General features: G+C 44.8%; 1 protein-coding gene across 10 annotated transcripts in view; it reads right to left on the reverse strand.

Annotated features, from left to right (window-relative positions):
- Positions 1-16,470, reverse strand: part of LOC119484208 (pleckstrin homology domain-containing family A member 5-like) — a 57,251-nt gene that overhangs the window by 37,587 nt on the left and 3,194 nt on the right. For 9 of the 10 annotated variants that reach the window (XM_037762887.1, XM_037762896.1, XM_037762894.1 and 6 more), the window contains 4 exons: positions 14,444-14,497; positions 9,765-9,939; positions 6,071-6,175; positions 4,303-4,375 (listed from right to left, as the gene is read on the reverse strand). In XM_037762887.1, coding sequence (XP_037618815.1) covers positions 4,303-4,375; positions 6,071-6,175; positions 9,765-9,939; positions 14,444-14,496 — 406 coding nt within the window. In that variant the 5' untranslated portion in view covers position 14,497. The remainder of the gene's footprint in view (positions 1-4,302; positions 4,376-6,070; positions 6,176-9,764; positions 9,940-14,443; positions 14,498-16,470) is intronic. The other variant, XM_037762890.1, reaches the window with a different exon arrangement.

A 16,470-nucleotide genomic window follows, 5' to 3' on the forward strand; every position in this document is an offset into this window, starting at 1 on the left:
GGAGAAAGAAGAACAGTCACATGTCCACATGTTAGAGAGGAACATCTGCACCAAAGAAGAAAGAAGAACAGTCACATGTCCACATGTTAGAGAGGAACATCTGCACCAAAGGAGAAAGAAGAACAGTCACATGTCCACATGTTAGAGAGGAACATCTGCACCAAAGGAGAAAGAAGAACAGTCACATGTCCACATGTTAGAGAGGAACATCTGCACCAAAGGAGAAAGAAGAACAGTCACATGTCCACATGTTAGAGAGGAACATCTGCACCAAAGAAGAAAGAAGAACAGTCACATGTCCACATGTTAGAGAGGAACATCTGCACCAAAGAAGAAAGAAGAACAGTCACATGTCAACATGTTAGAGAGGAACATCTGCACCAAAGAAGAAAGAAGAACAGTCACATGTCCACATGTTAGAGAGGAACATCTGCACCAAAGAAGAAAGAAGAACAGTCACATGTCCACATGTTAGAGAGGAACATCTGCACCAAAGAAGAAAGAAGAACAGTCACATGTCCACATGTTAGAGAGGAACATCTGCACCAAAGAAGAAAGAAGAACAGTCACATGTCAACATGTTAGAGAGGAACATCTGCACCAAAGAAGAAAGAAGAACAGTCACATGTCCACATGTTAGAGAGGAACATCTGCACCAAAGAAGAAAGAAGAACAGTCACATGTCCACATGTTAGAGAGGAACATCTGCACCAAAGAAGAAAGAAGAACAGTCACATGTCAACATGTTAGAGAGGAACATCTGCACCAAAGAAGAAAGAAGAACAGTCACAACGTCACCAACGCAACGTCACCAACGCAACGTCACCAACGCAACGTCACCAACTCAACGTCACCAACGCAACGTCACCAACTCAACGTCACCAACACAACGTCACCAACGCAACGTCACCAACGCAACGTCACCAACTCAACGTCACCAACGCAACGTCACCAACTCAACGTCACCAATACAACGTCACCAACACAACGTCACCAACGCTACGTCACCAACTCAACGTCACCAACACAACGTCATCAACGCAACGTCACCAACACAACGTCACCAACACAACGTCACCAACGCAGACATCACTTCCTCCGTAAGTTGGTAACAGAAACACCTGGGATACCTGCTGCTGCTACTGTTGAAACAACACTACTGAAATAAACAGCAGACAGACAGAGAGAGAGAATGAAATGATCCGTGTGAGCTACAATCTTGTTTCTGTTACTGTGTGTGGTACACAGCGTGGAATACACACACACACACACACACACTGCTTTCTGTTCTCTCCTTGTTGTCTTTCACATTTCAGAAGCGAAACAGCTGCAAAGCACAAAAGATATGAAACGCAGCCCTGAATGCATTGCAGTCGACTCCTCTAACCAAGTAAATATTTATCGGTGCCACATCACAGAAAAGCCTTGCAACAAGAATCTGAGCTGATTCATGTTCGGATGGTGATGACAGCGTGATTCTATCGCCTCTCTGTAATCTGTAGAGCACCATGCTGCTCTATGGGAGCTTCCAGGCTACAAACTAAAGGGCAGCACAATGCAGGCAGAAACACGTCTGCTGCACCAGCTGCAGCTAAAACCTACAGAGCCTCCAGCAGCGCTGCTGTTTGCTTTAGCTGAGGCTGCACGGTGAGGCCTGCAGCTCCTCCGGCTCCATCCCTGCTGCTGAATTATTGAGATACAGAACACACACAGAAAATGAGCAAGAAAGAGGGGGAATGCAGAGAGATGCTGTAGGTCTACACTACAATGAGAGTGGCTGTTTCCTTCACGAGGTTCACGGAGGTTTGAGGACTCCCTGACCTACATACAGAAATACTGTAACTGTAAATACTTTAAGACCGGTGCCGTGGCCGTTGTAAACATGCCTGTTCAGATCGGGCCGAATGCCGGGCCGGTGGTGGTGCTGCTTGCAGCTTTCTGGAGAAGCACTCATACAAACAACTTCACACTTGACACTGAGTTTCCTCGAGTCCTCAGCAGCGCACCTGCCATGACAAAGCTGCGTCACGATTACTCACGGTCAGAAACAGCGGTGAAATACACTCTGGTTCACGGGAAAGAACACCAGGGCCAGACTTTATCATCCATCAAGGAAGGCAACAGCCTGGGCCCCGAATAAAACGGCCCCAAACAATAGAGCTGTATTGTGAGGTTCAGAAATATTGAATATGTTACTATTCTAACTACTAACTCATTGTACCCCAAAATAACTTATAATAAAATAATAACTCACAAAACGCCCCCAAAGCATTCAAAATATATGCAACTCAACTGTATACTACTGACTGTGTACTTCTACTCCGGAGGAAACATTATAGTACTACATTTACCTGAAAGAGTAATGTTACTGATTCAGAATATGATGCGATATTATCCACTAAACTATCCAGCATCATGATAGAACTGAATGCTCAACCTGGAGCAGACGTTAAGTACATTTAAGTACATTGTACCGATGATAGCTCTCTTTCACTCTTCACTTGAAGTAAACATTTGAAAGCAGGACTTGTACTGTGCGGTCTTAATAGTTTTACTATAAATAGTTCACAGTTTTACTTCAGGAGAGGTTTTGAGTACTTCTTCTACCACTGCCAATAACATCACTCCCTGTTAGCGAAAGGGTGAAAAGTAGAGCTAGACGGCGTTTGCCTTCGCGGCCCCCAAATCACTAAATCCAACCCTGAAAAACACACCCGTGGGTCATTTTCAAATAGGCGCGTATTAGTATCTTGCTTTGACATAACCTCCACGGTAAAGTGGAGATTGGATTTAATTAGCAGAGGTATTTTGCTGGTGGTAACGTTATTAGTGTTAGAAGTTAGTATCAAGTCAGACACCGGGGAAATCCAGTCTTACTCACGGTCACGGAGACACCGGGGAAATACAGTCTTACTCACGGTCACGGAGACGCCGGTGAAATCCAGTCTTACTCACGGTCACAGAGACGCCGGTGAAATACAGTCTTACTCACGGTCACGGAGACGCCGGTGAAATACAGTCTTACTCACGGTCACGGAGACACCGGGGAAATACAGTCTTACTCACGGTCACGGAGACGGCGGTGAAATCCAGTCTTACTCACGGTCACGGAGACACCGGGGAAATACAGTCTTACTCACGGTCACGGAGACACCGGTGAAATACAGTCTTACTCACAGTCACGGAGACGCTGGTGAAATACAGTCTTACTCACGGTCACGGAGACGCCGGTGAAATACAGTCTTACTCACGGTTAATGTACTTTATTCTGTTCTTTGATCTAACATCCTGTAAAGAGATGTTAGATCTCCCCCAGGCAGTAACATTACATTTTAAACTACTTACTTTTTAGTTTTATTTAAATTTTCACAAGTAATCTGATTTTACTTGAGTAAAAGTTCTTAGAAGTAATAGTACATAAAGTATTTTGGTACTCGTTCCACTCACAGATGATGACGCCTCACTCTGGTAATAATGGAATTATTAGAGTACACATAAACACACATTTGCAGTAGGAGGGATGCTTATCATCCCTGCTCATACAAAAAGAATTAAGTACAACAACTGCAAATTTTGCAAACACCTCCCAACATGAGTGACAGAAGGTACTTAAAATCAAATGATAGAGCAAGCAGGAGAACAACGGAATAAGAAGAGGTTATTATCGGAAAGCCGAGCACGTCATTGTCCTTCCCGAGGACGCCTCCTCTCTCTCGGCTCCGGCTGGATAAGCCAATAAACATCCAATTTTCCCTTGGGTCTGTCATGAAAGCGGCTGCTGATTGCGCTCTGGGAGCAGCTAATTTGTCAATTTATGGAGATGGAAAAATCTCTCTCAAGGGTTTAGGAGACACGAAGAAGGTGTCAGATGAACTTTTGTGAACGTAAAGTTCTAAATTAGTGGTGCCGCAGCACGAGCATCACAGCTGTGGGTGAAAGCAAGGACGACTACTTTTAACCAGTCTGTTGCTCCAGCACGAGTCTCCAGAGCTCTCCAGCTGTGTGCAGAACTCTCCTGGAGGGATGAGCAGTAGTCTTTTAAAAGATATGATGGCTGACGGCACTATACTGAACTTAAACTCTGAGTTTCTGTTGATACTGAGAACCAAACCAATACCAGGGCCTTCTGTCACACATGGCTCCATCTTTGTTCTCCATTTCTTGAAATAGTCAATGTGCTTTCTTGAAACATGGACCTGCTTTTGATTTAACAATTAAACCTATTTAATTTAATAGCCTGCATCATACATCTTGATGTGTGTGTGTGTGTGTGTGTGTGTGTGTGTGTGTGCGTGTCCTCACCACGATAGTAGAAGAGGCACATGTCGCACAGAACGAACCACCTCTTCTTCCACAACTTCATGCCTGTGCTGTCCTGCATGGGTCAAAGGTCACAGACCATCAGTCAGTCAGTCATTACAGAAAACAACACACCTTTACTCTCTCTCTCACACACTCACACACACACACACACACACACACACACACACTAACAGTTCCTCTCCTTTGATCTACCTCACTTTCCTCCTCTGACACCCTCGCTGTGTCTCCCTCCGGCTGCTTCTATTAGCCAGCTTATATCTCCCCTCTGAGACAAACTGCTGTTTTATCTCTTCATAATGAAGTGACAAATGTGCCTTTGTGTTGCTCGGGGCGAAAGCCTGTGCTTTGTTCTCTGTGCTGCTGCTCCGGGTTTGTTTTTATAAACTCATAGAAAGTAAGGGTTCCTCCTGAAGGGCTGAGGTTTTACCCAGAACCGTTTGCTTCTGAAGAACCCTTTTTCAGATGAAGAGTTCTTCAAGGATTGTTGAAAGCATGGGTGTTAAAAGATTCTCCCACACACCCCCAAAAACTAACTAATATTACACCCGGCGCACGGCACAGCACAACGTCAACGCTAGTTTCAGACCGGCGGCCACGTTGTGTAAGTAACAAATATACACGGCCCATCTGTGCACCCATGGGAGAGTTGGTCTTAACCCTAACCCTAACCCTAACCCATGGGTGTGTTGGTCTTAACCCTAACCCTAACCCTAACCCATGGGCGTGTTGGTCTTAACCCTAACCCTAACCCATGGGCGTGTTGGTCTTAACCCTAACCCTAACCCATGGGCGTGTTGGTCCTAACCCTAACCCTAACCCATGGGTGTGTTGGTCTTAACCCTAACCCTAACCCTAACCCATGGGCGTGTTGGTCTTAACCCTAACCCTAACCCTAACCCATGGGCGTGTTGGTCCTAACCCTAACCCTAACCCATGGGCGTGTTGGTCCTAACCCTAACCCTAACCCATGGGTGTGTTGGTCTTAACCCTAACCCTAACCCTAACCCATGGGTGTGTTGGTCTTAACCCTAACCCTAACCCTAACCCATGGGCGTGTTGGTCTTAACCCTAACCCTAACCCATGGGCGTGTTGGTCCTAACCCTAACCCTAACCCTAACCCATGGGCGTGTTGGTCTTAACCCTAACCCTAACCCATGGGCGTGTTGGTCTTAACACTAACCCTAACCCTAACCCATGGGCGTGTTGGTCCTAACCCTAACCCTAACCCATGGGCGTGTTGGTCTTAACCCTAACCCTAACCCTAACCCTAACCCATGGGCGTGTTGGTCTTAACCCTAACCCTAACCCATGGGCGTGTTGGTCCTAACCCTAACCCTAACCCATGGGCGTGTTGGTCCTAACCCTAACCCATGGGCGTGTTGGTCCTAACCCTAACCCTAACCCATGGGCGTGTTGGTCTTAACCCTAACCCTAACCCATGGGCGTGTTGGTCTTAACCCTAAGCCATGGGCGTGTTGGTCTTAACCCTAAGCCATGGGCGTGTTGGTCCTAACCCTAACCCTAACCCATGGGCGTGTTGGTCTTAACCCTAACCCTAACCCATGGGCGTGTTGGTCCTAACCCTAACCCTAACCCATGGGCGTGTTGGTCTTAACCCTAACCCTAACCCATGGGTGTGTTGGTCTTAACCCTAACCCTAACCCTAACCCAGCAGTTAGGGTATATAGCCCTAACATATATAGCAGCCATATTCAAACACATCCCATAATGTTTAACCTCCGGTACCTGTTTGTAAAGCCAGTTGCTCCTGACCACCGGGGCGTTGGGGTTCCTCTTGATGGAGTTTGACCTCTTTCCAAAGTTGTGAATTTTTTTGGAAGACCTAGACGGCTGTAGAAACACATGAACGGTCATGAATGATCTTTCATCTCGTACAGAGAGAACACAGCTAAAAGCTCCAGAGATAACGATCAGCTTCTCTCCGCTCAACTCAACACAACATGTGTTGGCTGAGAACAAGCTTGTATTGTAAAACAGCAGCTATAAAAAGCTACGACAGAGGCAGATATATTCAGCTCATTAAACAATACATATTCCACATCCCCCATACATCATCGCTCACTTACTGAGAAAAGCACTGCAGCAAACAGTCTGTTTCATTTCAGTCAATAGCAGAAAGATACGAGTTCTTTGATTACGTCTAAACTGAAGACAAACAGAATGAATTATTATTGAACCAGTGACCAGTAATGTAGAGTGACCAGTGACCAGTAATGTAGAGTGACCAGTGACCAGTAATGTTTAGTGACCAGTGACCAGTAATGTAGAGTGACCAGTGACCAGTAATGTATAGTGACCAGTGACCAGTAATGTAGAGTGACCAGTGACCAGTAATGTTTAGTGACCAGTGACCAGTAATGTAGAGTGACCAGTGACCAGTAATGTTTAGTGACCAGTGACCAGTAATGTAGAGTGACCAGTGACCAGTAATGTTTAGTGACCAGTGACCAGTAATGTAGAGTGACCAGTGACCAGTAATGTAGAGTGACCAGTGACCAGTAATGTTTAGTGACCAGTGACCAGTAATGTATAGTGACCAGTGACCAGCAATGTAGAGTGATCAGTGACCAGCAATGTAGAGTGACCAGTGACCAGTAATGTATAGTGACCAGCAATGTAGAGTGACCAGTGACCAGCAATGTAGAGTGACCAGTGACCAGCAATGTAGAGTGACCAGTGACCAGTAATGTATAGTGACCAGTGACCAGCAATGTAGAGTGACCAGTGACCAGCAATGTAGAGTGACCAGTGACCAGCAATGTAGAGTGACCAGTTTGGACGAGGTTTGTTCTTCCTCTCGTGGTGTGACTGTGTGGACGAGGTTTGTTCTTCCTCTCGTGGTGTGACTTTGTGGACGAGGTTTGTTCTTCCTCTCGTGGTGTGACTTTGTGGACGAGGTTTGTTCTTCCTCTCGTGGTGTGACTGTGTGGACGAGGTTTGTTCTTCCTCTCGTGGTGTGACTTTGTGGACGAGGTTTGTTCTTCCTCCCGTGGTGTGACTGTGTGGACGAGGTTTGTTCTTCCTCTCGTGGTGTGACTTTGTGGACGAGGTTTGTTCTTCCTCTCGTGGTGTGACTTTGTGGACGAGGTTTGTTCTTCCTCTCGTGGTGTGACTTTGTGGACGAGGTTTGTTCTTCCTCTCGTGGTGTGACTGTGTGGACGAGGTTTGTTCTTCCTCTCGTGGTGTGACTGTGTGGACGAGGTTTGTTCTTCCTCTCGTGGTGTGACTTTGTGGACGAGGTTTGTTCTTCCTCTCGTGGTGTGACTGTGTGGACGAGGTTTGTTCTTCCTCTCGTGGTGTGACTTTGTGGACGAGGTTTGTTCTTCCTCTCGTGGTGTGACTTTGTGGATGAGGTTTGTTCTTCCTCTCGTGGTGTGACTGTGTGGACGAGGTTTGTTCTTCCTCTCGTGGTGTGACTGTGTGGACGAGGTTTGTTCTTCCTCTCGTGGTGTGACTGTGTGGACGAGGTTTGTTCTTCCTCTCGTGGTGTGACTTTGTGGACGAGGTTTGTTCTTCCTCTCGTGGTGTGACTTTGTGGATGAGGTTTGTTCTTCCTCTCGTGGTGTGACTTTGTGGACGAGGTTTGTTCTTCCTCTCGTGGTGTGACTTTGTGGACGAGGTTTGTTCTTCCTCTCGTGGTGTGACTTTGTGGACGAGGTTTGTTCTTCCTCTCGTGGTGTGGCTTTGTGGTATTTTCAGAAAATGAAAACACGCACAACTTAATTATTTACACCGCAAAATGTTATCAGCTTCTTCTCGGCTGGTTTGACCTCCTACAGGCGGTCTGAGTGTCCTTCTGTTTGAAATGTTCCTCAGGTGATGGAGCACAGCTCCACTATAAATTATGACTTCTCATGAATACATAAAGATATGCAGTGTTATACTTTCTTCTGGCCTGAGTTAGCCGGCTTCATACCAGCCTGAGATGAGCGGTAATGACACAACATGGCCACTGAGTGCTCGGAGTCGGTGACGACTCAGCATGTTTCCATCAGAAATGGCCTGTCGCCGCTGTGTTTTAGGAGAATGGTTCTGTGTAGTCCAGTACTTTGTAGTCCAGTACTGTGTAGTACAGTACTGTGTAGCACAGTACTTTGTAGTACAGTACTGTGTAGTACAGTACTGTGTAGCACAGTACTTTGTAGTCCAGTACTGTGTAGTCCAGTACTGTGTAGTACAGTACGGTACAGCAGAACAGAGTATAGTATGATATCACAAAATAAAGAATGGTATGTTGTGTTGAGCTTCAACCTAACTTGTGTTTCTACTGTTTTGGAGTTCGCTAACCATTCTGATGTTTATGAGGAAATGGTCACCATTCTTCCTTTGTGTTATAGCATGCTAACATTTGCTAATTAAAGCAAAACAATATTTCAGTCTGGATCGAAGTGGCGGACCGAGCTACAGTCAGCAACCAACCAACCGATTGACTCGTGTCTTCCTCTTTTATAACCCCACTGTGAAACATATATCCTCCTCCAGCCTCTGTCTGCTGATGAAGCCTGATCAATGAGATGTTATTATCAGAGCTGATCTAGACCTGTGATTTACAGAGCTGATCTATCCTGTGATTTACAGAGCTGATCTAGACCTGTGATGTACAGAGCTGATCTATCCTGTGATGTACAGAGCTGATCTATCCTGTGATTTACAGAGCTGATCTATCCTGTGATGTACAGAGCTGATCTAGACCTGTGATGTACAGAGCTGATCTAGACCTGTGATGTACAGAGCTGATCTAGACCTGTGATGTACAGAGCTGATCTAGACCTGTGATGTACAGAGCTGATCTAGACCTGTGATGTACAGAGCTGATCTATCCTGTGATTTACAGAGCTGATCTAGACCTGTGATGTACAGAGCTGATCTAGACCTGTGATGTACAGAGCTGATCTAGACCTGTGATGTACAGAGCTGATCTAGACCTGTGATTTACAGAGCTGATCTAGACCTGTGATGTACAGAGCTGATCTAGACCTGTGATGTACAGAGCTGATCTAGACCTGTGATGTACAGAGCTGATCTATCCTGTGATTTACAGAGCTGATCTAGACCTGTGATTTACAGAGCTGATCTAGACCTGTGATGTACAGAGCTGATCTAGACCTGTGATGTACAGAGCTGATCTAGACCTGTGATGTACAGAGCTGATCTATCCTGTGATGTACAGAGCTGATCTAGACCTGTGATGTACAGAGCTGATCTAGACCTGTGATGTACAGAGCTGATCTAGACCTGTGATGTACAGAGCTGATCTATCCTGTGATGTACAGAGCTGATCTAGACCTGTGATTTACAGAGCTGATCTAGACCTGTGATGTACAGAGCTGATCTAGACCTGTGATGTACAGAGCTGATCTAGACCTGTGATGTACAGAGCCATGCTTAACATTGAAGGCATGTATAGATGGAGACTCACCCGTGTCAGTGAAGTGGAGGTGGTGGTGGCGGTAGTGACGGTGGTGGCCGGGATGCCGGGGAAGGTGCTGTAGTCGGAGCCACCCGTGTAGTTTGACGCCTCGCTCATGGTGCTCATGGGACGTTCCTTCTTGTCGCTGCTGCTCTCCTGCTCTGACGAAGCCTTAGGAGCTGGCCTGCCACAGGGCGAGAGACATAGAGAAACAAAGAGAGAGCGAGTCAGTCAGACATTTCACCTCTATATTAAGAAAGCGGTGTGACCATTAGTGATGGCGAGATGAAGCTTCATGAAGCACTGAAGCTCTCCAGCAAACTGGTTCGCAAAAGAGTTCATTTGCCGTGGCAAGCGGCAGCGGCGAGCGGCAGCGGCGAGCGGCAGCGGCGAGCGGCAGCGCCGAGCGGCAGCGCCGAGCGGCAGCGTTAGCGGCGAGCGGCAGCAACACGCCCCGGTGAGCAGAGTACCGACAGCATAGTGCACCACCATTATAATAATAAACAGGGTGTGCTGAATAGAAGTATACCACATGAGTGTAGTGATCCGTATAATTTACCGTACTGTACTAATGAATTAATTATTGCCATGAATTTTTAAAAGCATACTCTGTAGTGCAGCGATGATCCGTTCCTAAGTTTGGCAAAAGCACATTTAATGTGACATTTAAAAAGCAGCTGCAGTAGAGAAGTGAAGTTGTGATTAACTCTGCCTGTTAGAGGAGTTTAGAGACCATCGAATAGTCGACACAGGGCTTCCTAGAAGCTACAGCAGGTCTGTTGTTGTTGATTTGGAACTATCATATGTGAAGAGGGCATTCTGAAGGGAAAACACCAAACATGCACTTTGCAGCATGAGGAACAGCCTAAAAGAACTTAATTACATTTGTCACATACAGGTACGTACATGAAGTTTGACCTTTGTGTTTCACTCATCCTCAGCATTGAGGAGCAGTGAGCTGCTGTGAAGCGCCCGGAGAGCAACTTGGTCTTCAGTGTCTCACTCAAAGAGGCTACAGCTGCTCCGACGACCAACGAGTTCTATCAAACTCTCTAAAAGTCTCAGTAAATCCAAATAGTATGAGCTACACTCTGCAGGTATTATACTGTACTACACCCTACAGGTATTATACTGTACTACACCCTGCAGGTTTTATACTGTACTACACCCTGCAGGTATTATACTGTACTACACCCTGCAGGTTTTATACTGTACTACACCCTGCAGGTATTATACTGTACTACACCCTGCAGGTTTTATACTGTACTACACCCTGCAGGTATTATACTGTACTACACCCTGCAGGTTTTATACTGTACTACACCCTGCAGGTATTATACTGTACTACACCCTACAGGTATTATACTGTACTACACCCTACAGGTATTATACTGTACTACACCCTACAGGTATTATACTGTACTACACCCTGCAGGTATTATACTGTACTACACCCTGCAGGTTTTATACTGTACTACACCCTGCAGGTATTATACTGTACTACACCCTGCAGGTTTTATACTGTACTACACCCTGCAGGTATTATACTGTACTACACCCTGCAGGTTTTATACTGTACTACACCCTGCAGGTATTATACTGTACTACACCCTACAGGTATTATACTGTACTACACCCTGCAGGTTTATACTATACTCTTAGCTTGTGTTTGAATCCCTCAGACACTCTCAGTGTGGTCAGTCTATTCACAGCAGCCGGTCACCTCACTGACTCCACAAGATGAGCTCAAGAATTCAAAGTCAAATATATTCATTATGAAACATTTTTGAATATTTAACATTTGAAACATTCACACATACTAGTCTCTGTCTGCAAGAGAAGCCATTCAGCCTTTAGAAAACAGAATCATCGCTGCCAGAGGCAGTGACAGTGAACTGCCGGCCAACTGACTGTGAGAGATAGACGAGGCCTTTGGTCTCCTCTAGTAACAACAACATCTATAGCAGAATGACTAACACATACACAACACAACACAACACGAGTCAGCCACTGATCACACAGCCAATCTGTTCTCCCCTCTGTCTGTCTCCCCACTGTCTCATCGTTCTTAGTCTTTATTAACGTTTCCCTTCGGCTGCTCTGTTTACTGTCACTTCAGTGACTTCCAAATGAAACGGGTTGGTGTGAGCTCTGGCAGTGCAGGCTGTTACTCAGCCATCGAGGCAGGATCAGAGAGCTCTGGAATGGAACTAGATGGACTTTTTACCCTGATCCGTAGCAGCAGTATGGCTTCCCCTGCATGTTGAGCACCAGTGTTTATTTGCTCTGAATGTGAGAGCTGTTACTGATGACTCAGCTCCATTGCAAACATCCATTTCTTGTTTTCTGTACTATCTTACTCGTGGTCTCATTGTGGAAACATCACACTGCTACAATAAATCCTAGTTTAGAAACAGACGCTGCTGATAGAAACATCTCCCAGAGACTGTATCTGACTAATAACTACGTTGTCAGATCAGGATGGGGCTTCAACGGTATGACAACTCTTTGGACTTCAGCTGCTTTGCATTCAAAAGAAAATGTAGCCCAGAATATCTGAAACTGTTAAGAACCTAAAGTTGGCACCAAATGTTTGATCAGAATCTTTTCTCTTTTTCTGATCAGATATTTCCAAAGTATTTCGGTGTGCCTAAATGATCTCAACTCAACGTCCACATACTGTCTCTTTGGAGCATTTAACTACAACGTATAATCTTCCATCAGCTAAGCAACACCTTTGAACCAATACAAGGTTTAAGATCCCCCAGCACCCTAAACACGGCCTCAATGCTCCACAGTTAGCTTCACACCTGAGTCAACTTCATCCACCAATGAATACTGTGAGATGCAGTTGAAAATACCGATCCCAATGTCAAGAATGAACTTTCATGCCCAAATCAAGAAGTTAAAGCTAGCGTTGGGAATCTTAAGAAACTAGCAAGAGTTCACTTGATTTTTAAAAGCATCCAACCTATAAACTAGCCCTGTGTTGCCAACTCTTCTCCAATGAAAGTAGCTAGCAGCACTAGCTCCAGAAGTCCCTCAATCTAGAGAGAAAGTCTCCACGTCATCAACACTGACAGTCTGACACTATCTGAAATGATTATGTACTGTATGTATATACGTAGATGTGTCACATATGTGACATGTAATTCATTTGATTAAAGAAAATGAAGAGCAGACCGACAGTAACGCTGAATGACGGCTGCCTTAGCTGTGAGAATGACTTACATTATGTATATTTCTCAGTAATGGAATTTATATTTCTGGATTAGATCAACAAGTCACAATGAGACAGTTTAAAGCTTTAGCTGGGGCGAAATACTGCCGTCATTCAGCAAGTCAAACGTGTGTTAAGTCACAGCGGCAGCCTGACAGCTGATTACATTTCATCATTTCAGAGGGAAGACGAGATACTACGGGAGGAAAAAGGCTTTCATTTGATCTGGATGGCAACAAAAAGGCATCAGTTCCTATTAAATTACACACAGAGTTATTATTCAGAGAGGAAACACAACCCATGGCAAACACATTCATCATCCACAATATCATTTCTGCATTAGTGTTGCATAGCGGCTCATCAAGCAATTTACATAGAGTTTGAAATCCAGTTAGAGTTAGCAAGAGGAACCAAGATGAAGATGAAGATGAAGATGAATGGAGCTGAAGACAGAGCTGGAAGAGGCATCGGTGTGTTATTCTTTAGCATCGTGACGTTTCACCAATTCAAATTTACTGGAATGAACAGCTTGATTGTTGGCTGTCTAACAGAGTCATATCAGAAGATCAACATCATCTCTGCGTATCCGATACGGAGACAGAAGTTGAGCTAGTTTACCACCCAAACTGGAAGCAGGAGGAAACGACGAGCCTATAGCTCAAAGTCTGCCAGCAACTCTTTCACTTGTTACACAAGATGAAAGTTAAACCTATACGTTAAATCTATAAGTTCTATCTATAGTGGTGAACAGCAGACACTGAATGGACAGATGATGGGTCCAATCATAGTTAGATAATACAGAATATACTACAGGATCAAGGTAGAGGAAGGTCCCCGTCTGGGACTGTCTCTTGCACTGTGTGGGGGACAAAATAATATAAGAGACAAGGTTTCTAGCATGAGACCTTACAGTATGAGGTATAAATACACCGTTACTAATACTACTACTTCCAAGGTGCATAGAGAAGGGAAATAGTCTGAAGAGGTCAACACTCTTGTAGAACAGGACAGAACAACTGGATTATGAGGCCAATGCGTTTTGGCCTGTGGCTTTCATACGTGGTGTGTCTGCATGTGGAATATGTTTAAACATTGTCGGGGTGTCTGAAGTTAGATACTGTTGTCTTGCTGTTTTATGAGTGTCTGTCAACAGAACCAGCAGTGATTAACTAGAGAGTGAAGAAGATGCTGGCTGGTCACTAAAGATCCTCCCTATTCCTTCTGAAACTACAGTATCTGGTTTCTACACGTTGATACTGATCTTCTCATCCGACTGATCGATCGAGGCGACGGTGTACGTTCCCAGACGTGGAACTGTTCTCTGAACGTACTCGCTGCTAACAACGCAGTCTGCATGGAACAACTTCTGGATTTAGTCACTGACGACAGCAAACTTGTATTTAAAGCGTGAAGGCTGAGAGGACAGCGGAAGCCAAAGCAGCTCTTCAGTGGTGGTTGGGATCATTACCTGCTCAAAGCCTCTGTGGGCTCGTCAGGGTGGACAAGCTTCCCACAAGTCATGCTAGAAACAGAACAAGGGAGGGAGAGACAATGACAAAATAAAAGTGTGACTTTGAATTCAATTCAGTCATGCTGCATGAAATCCATGATGATAGAAATCATACGATTAAGAACAGATAAGGACAAAGAAAACAGAACGTGAATAAAAGAAGTTCTGCAGGTGAGGTTCTGTTGAATGTGTGAAACATTGAGAGTTCATGTGAAAACAGGAAGGGTTCTCTTTGTTCTTCTGAACACCGATCTACCAGTTAATCGGATTATTCAGCTTCCAGACTCAGCTTCGACCGCTCAGAGCCTCACGTCAGCTCAACGTCACCATCTCTGGTTTCCTCTTCATCTTTGCCTCTCTTTCTGTCGTCTGTTTTACCAACTTCTTATCTCTCAGCTGTTTGTACAATCAGACAGCTGAAGACATCTGTTAATAATGAAGTGAGGAGTCAGACAGAGAGAAAGAAGAAGACCAAGTGTCACAAAGGGTGAGAGCTCGGCCTCCTTCTAAACTTGTTAGGATGGGAAGAGCAGCGAGCCTTTAACAAAAGATCAGGGAGATGAACCCAACACGATATCAGTGAGATGAATACATAACACAGCAAGAAACAAGGAAACTGGAGAGTCGTTAATAAAAGAAAGAGCTGCAGATGTTTAGATGTTCAGATGTTCAGACGTTCAGGTTCTCAGATGTTCAGATGTTCAGATGTCCAGATGTCCAGATGTCCAAATGTTCAGATGTTCAGACGTTCAGATTCTCAGATTCTCAGATGTTCAGATGTTCAGATGTTCAGGTTCTCAGATGTTCAGATGTTCAGATGTTCAGATGTTCAGATTCTCAGATGTTCAGATTCTCAGATGTTCAGATGTTCAGATGTTCAGATGGTCAGGTTCTCAGATGTTCAGACGCTCAGGTTCTCAGATTCTCAGATGTTCAGATGTTCAGATGTTCAGATTCTCAGATGTCCAGATGTTCAGATGTTCAGATTCTCAGATGTTCAGATGTTCAGATGGTCAGGTTCTCAGATGTTCAGACGCTCAGGTTCTCAGATTCTCAGATGTTCAGATGTTCAGGTTCTCAGATGTTCAGATGTTCAGATGTCCAGATGTCCAGATGTCCAAATGTTCAGATGTTCAGACGTTCAGATTCTCAGATTCTCAGATGTTCAGATGTTCAGGTTCTCAGATGTTCAGATGTTCAGATGTTCAGATTCTCAGATGTTCAGATTCTCAGATGTTCAGATGTTCAGATGTTCAGATGGTCAGGTTCTCAGATGTTCAGATGTTCAGATGTCCAGATGTCCAGATGTCCAAATGTTCAGATGTTCAGACGTTCAGATTCTCAGATTCTCAGATGTTCAGATGTTCAGGTTCTCAGATGTTCAGATGTTCAGATGTTCAGATTCTCAGATGTTCAGATTCTCAGATGTTCAGATGTTCAGATGTTCAGATGGTCAGGTTCTCAGATGTTCAGACGCTCAGGTTCTCAGATTCTCAGATGTTCAGATGTTCAGATGTTCAGATTCTCAGATGTCCAGATGTTCAGATGTTCAGATTCTCAGATGTTCAGATGTTCAGATGGTCAGGTTCTCAGATGTTCAGACGCTCAGGTTCTCAGATTCTCAGATGTTCAGATGTTCAGATGTTCAGGTTCTCAGATGTTCAGATGTTCAGATGTTCAGGTTCTCAGATGTTCAGATGTTCAGGTTCTCAGATTCTCAGATGTTCAGATGTTCAGGTTCTCAGATGTTCAGATGTTCAGATGTTCAGATGTTCAGCGGGTTCTCAGAGTTAGTTCGTAGTTATTGAAACCTAAAACACAATCTTTTTATAACCCTTACAACACCATTTCTGTAAATGGCTGCATTTTTGTGCCATCTAACCAAATCTTAAGCATACCACCTGGCTATGGTCTGGTGTATTCAAGTCCCTCGAGATTAACACCCAAACATTACGTTCACATCTGGACAGAACATCTGCAGCAGT

The sequence above is a fragment of the Sebastes umbrosus genome, unplaced genomic scaffold, assembly GCF_015220745.1.
Source record: "Sebastes umbrosus isolate fSebUmb1 unplaced genomic scaffold, fSebUmb1.pri S37, whole genome shotgun sequence".
Taxonomy (NCBI): Eukaryota; Metazoa; Chordata; class Actinopteri; order Perciformes; family Sebastidae; genus Sebastes; species Sebastes umbrosus.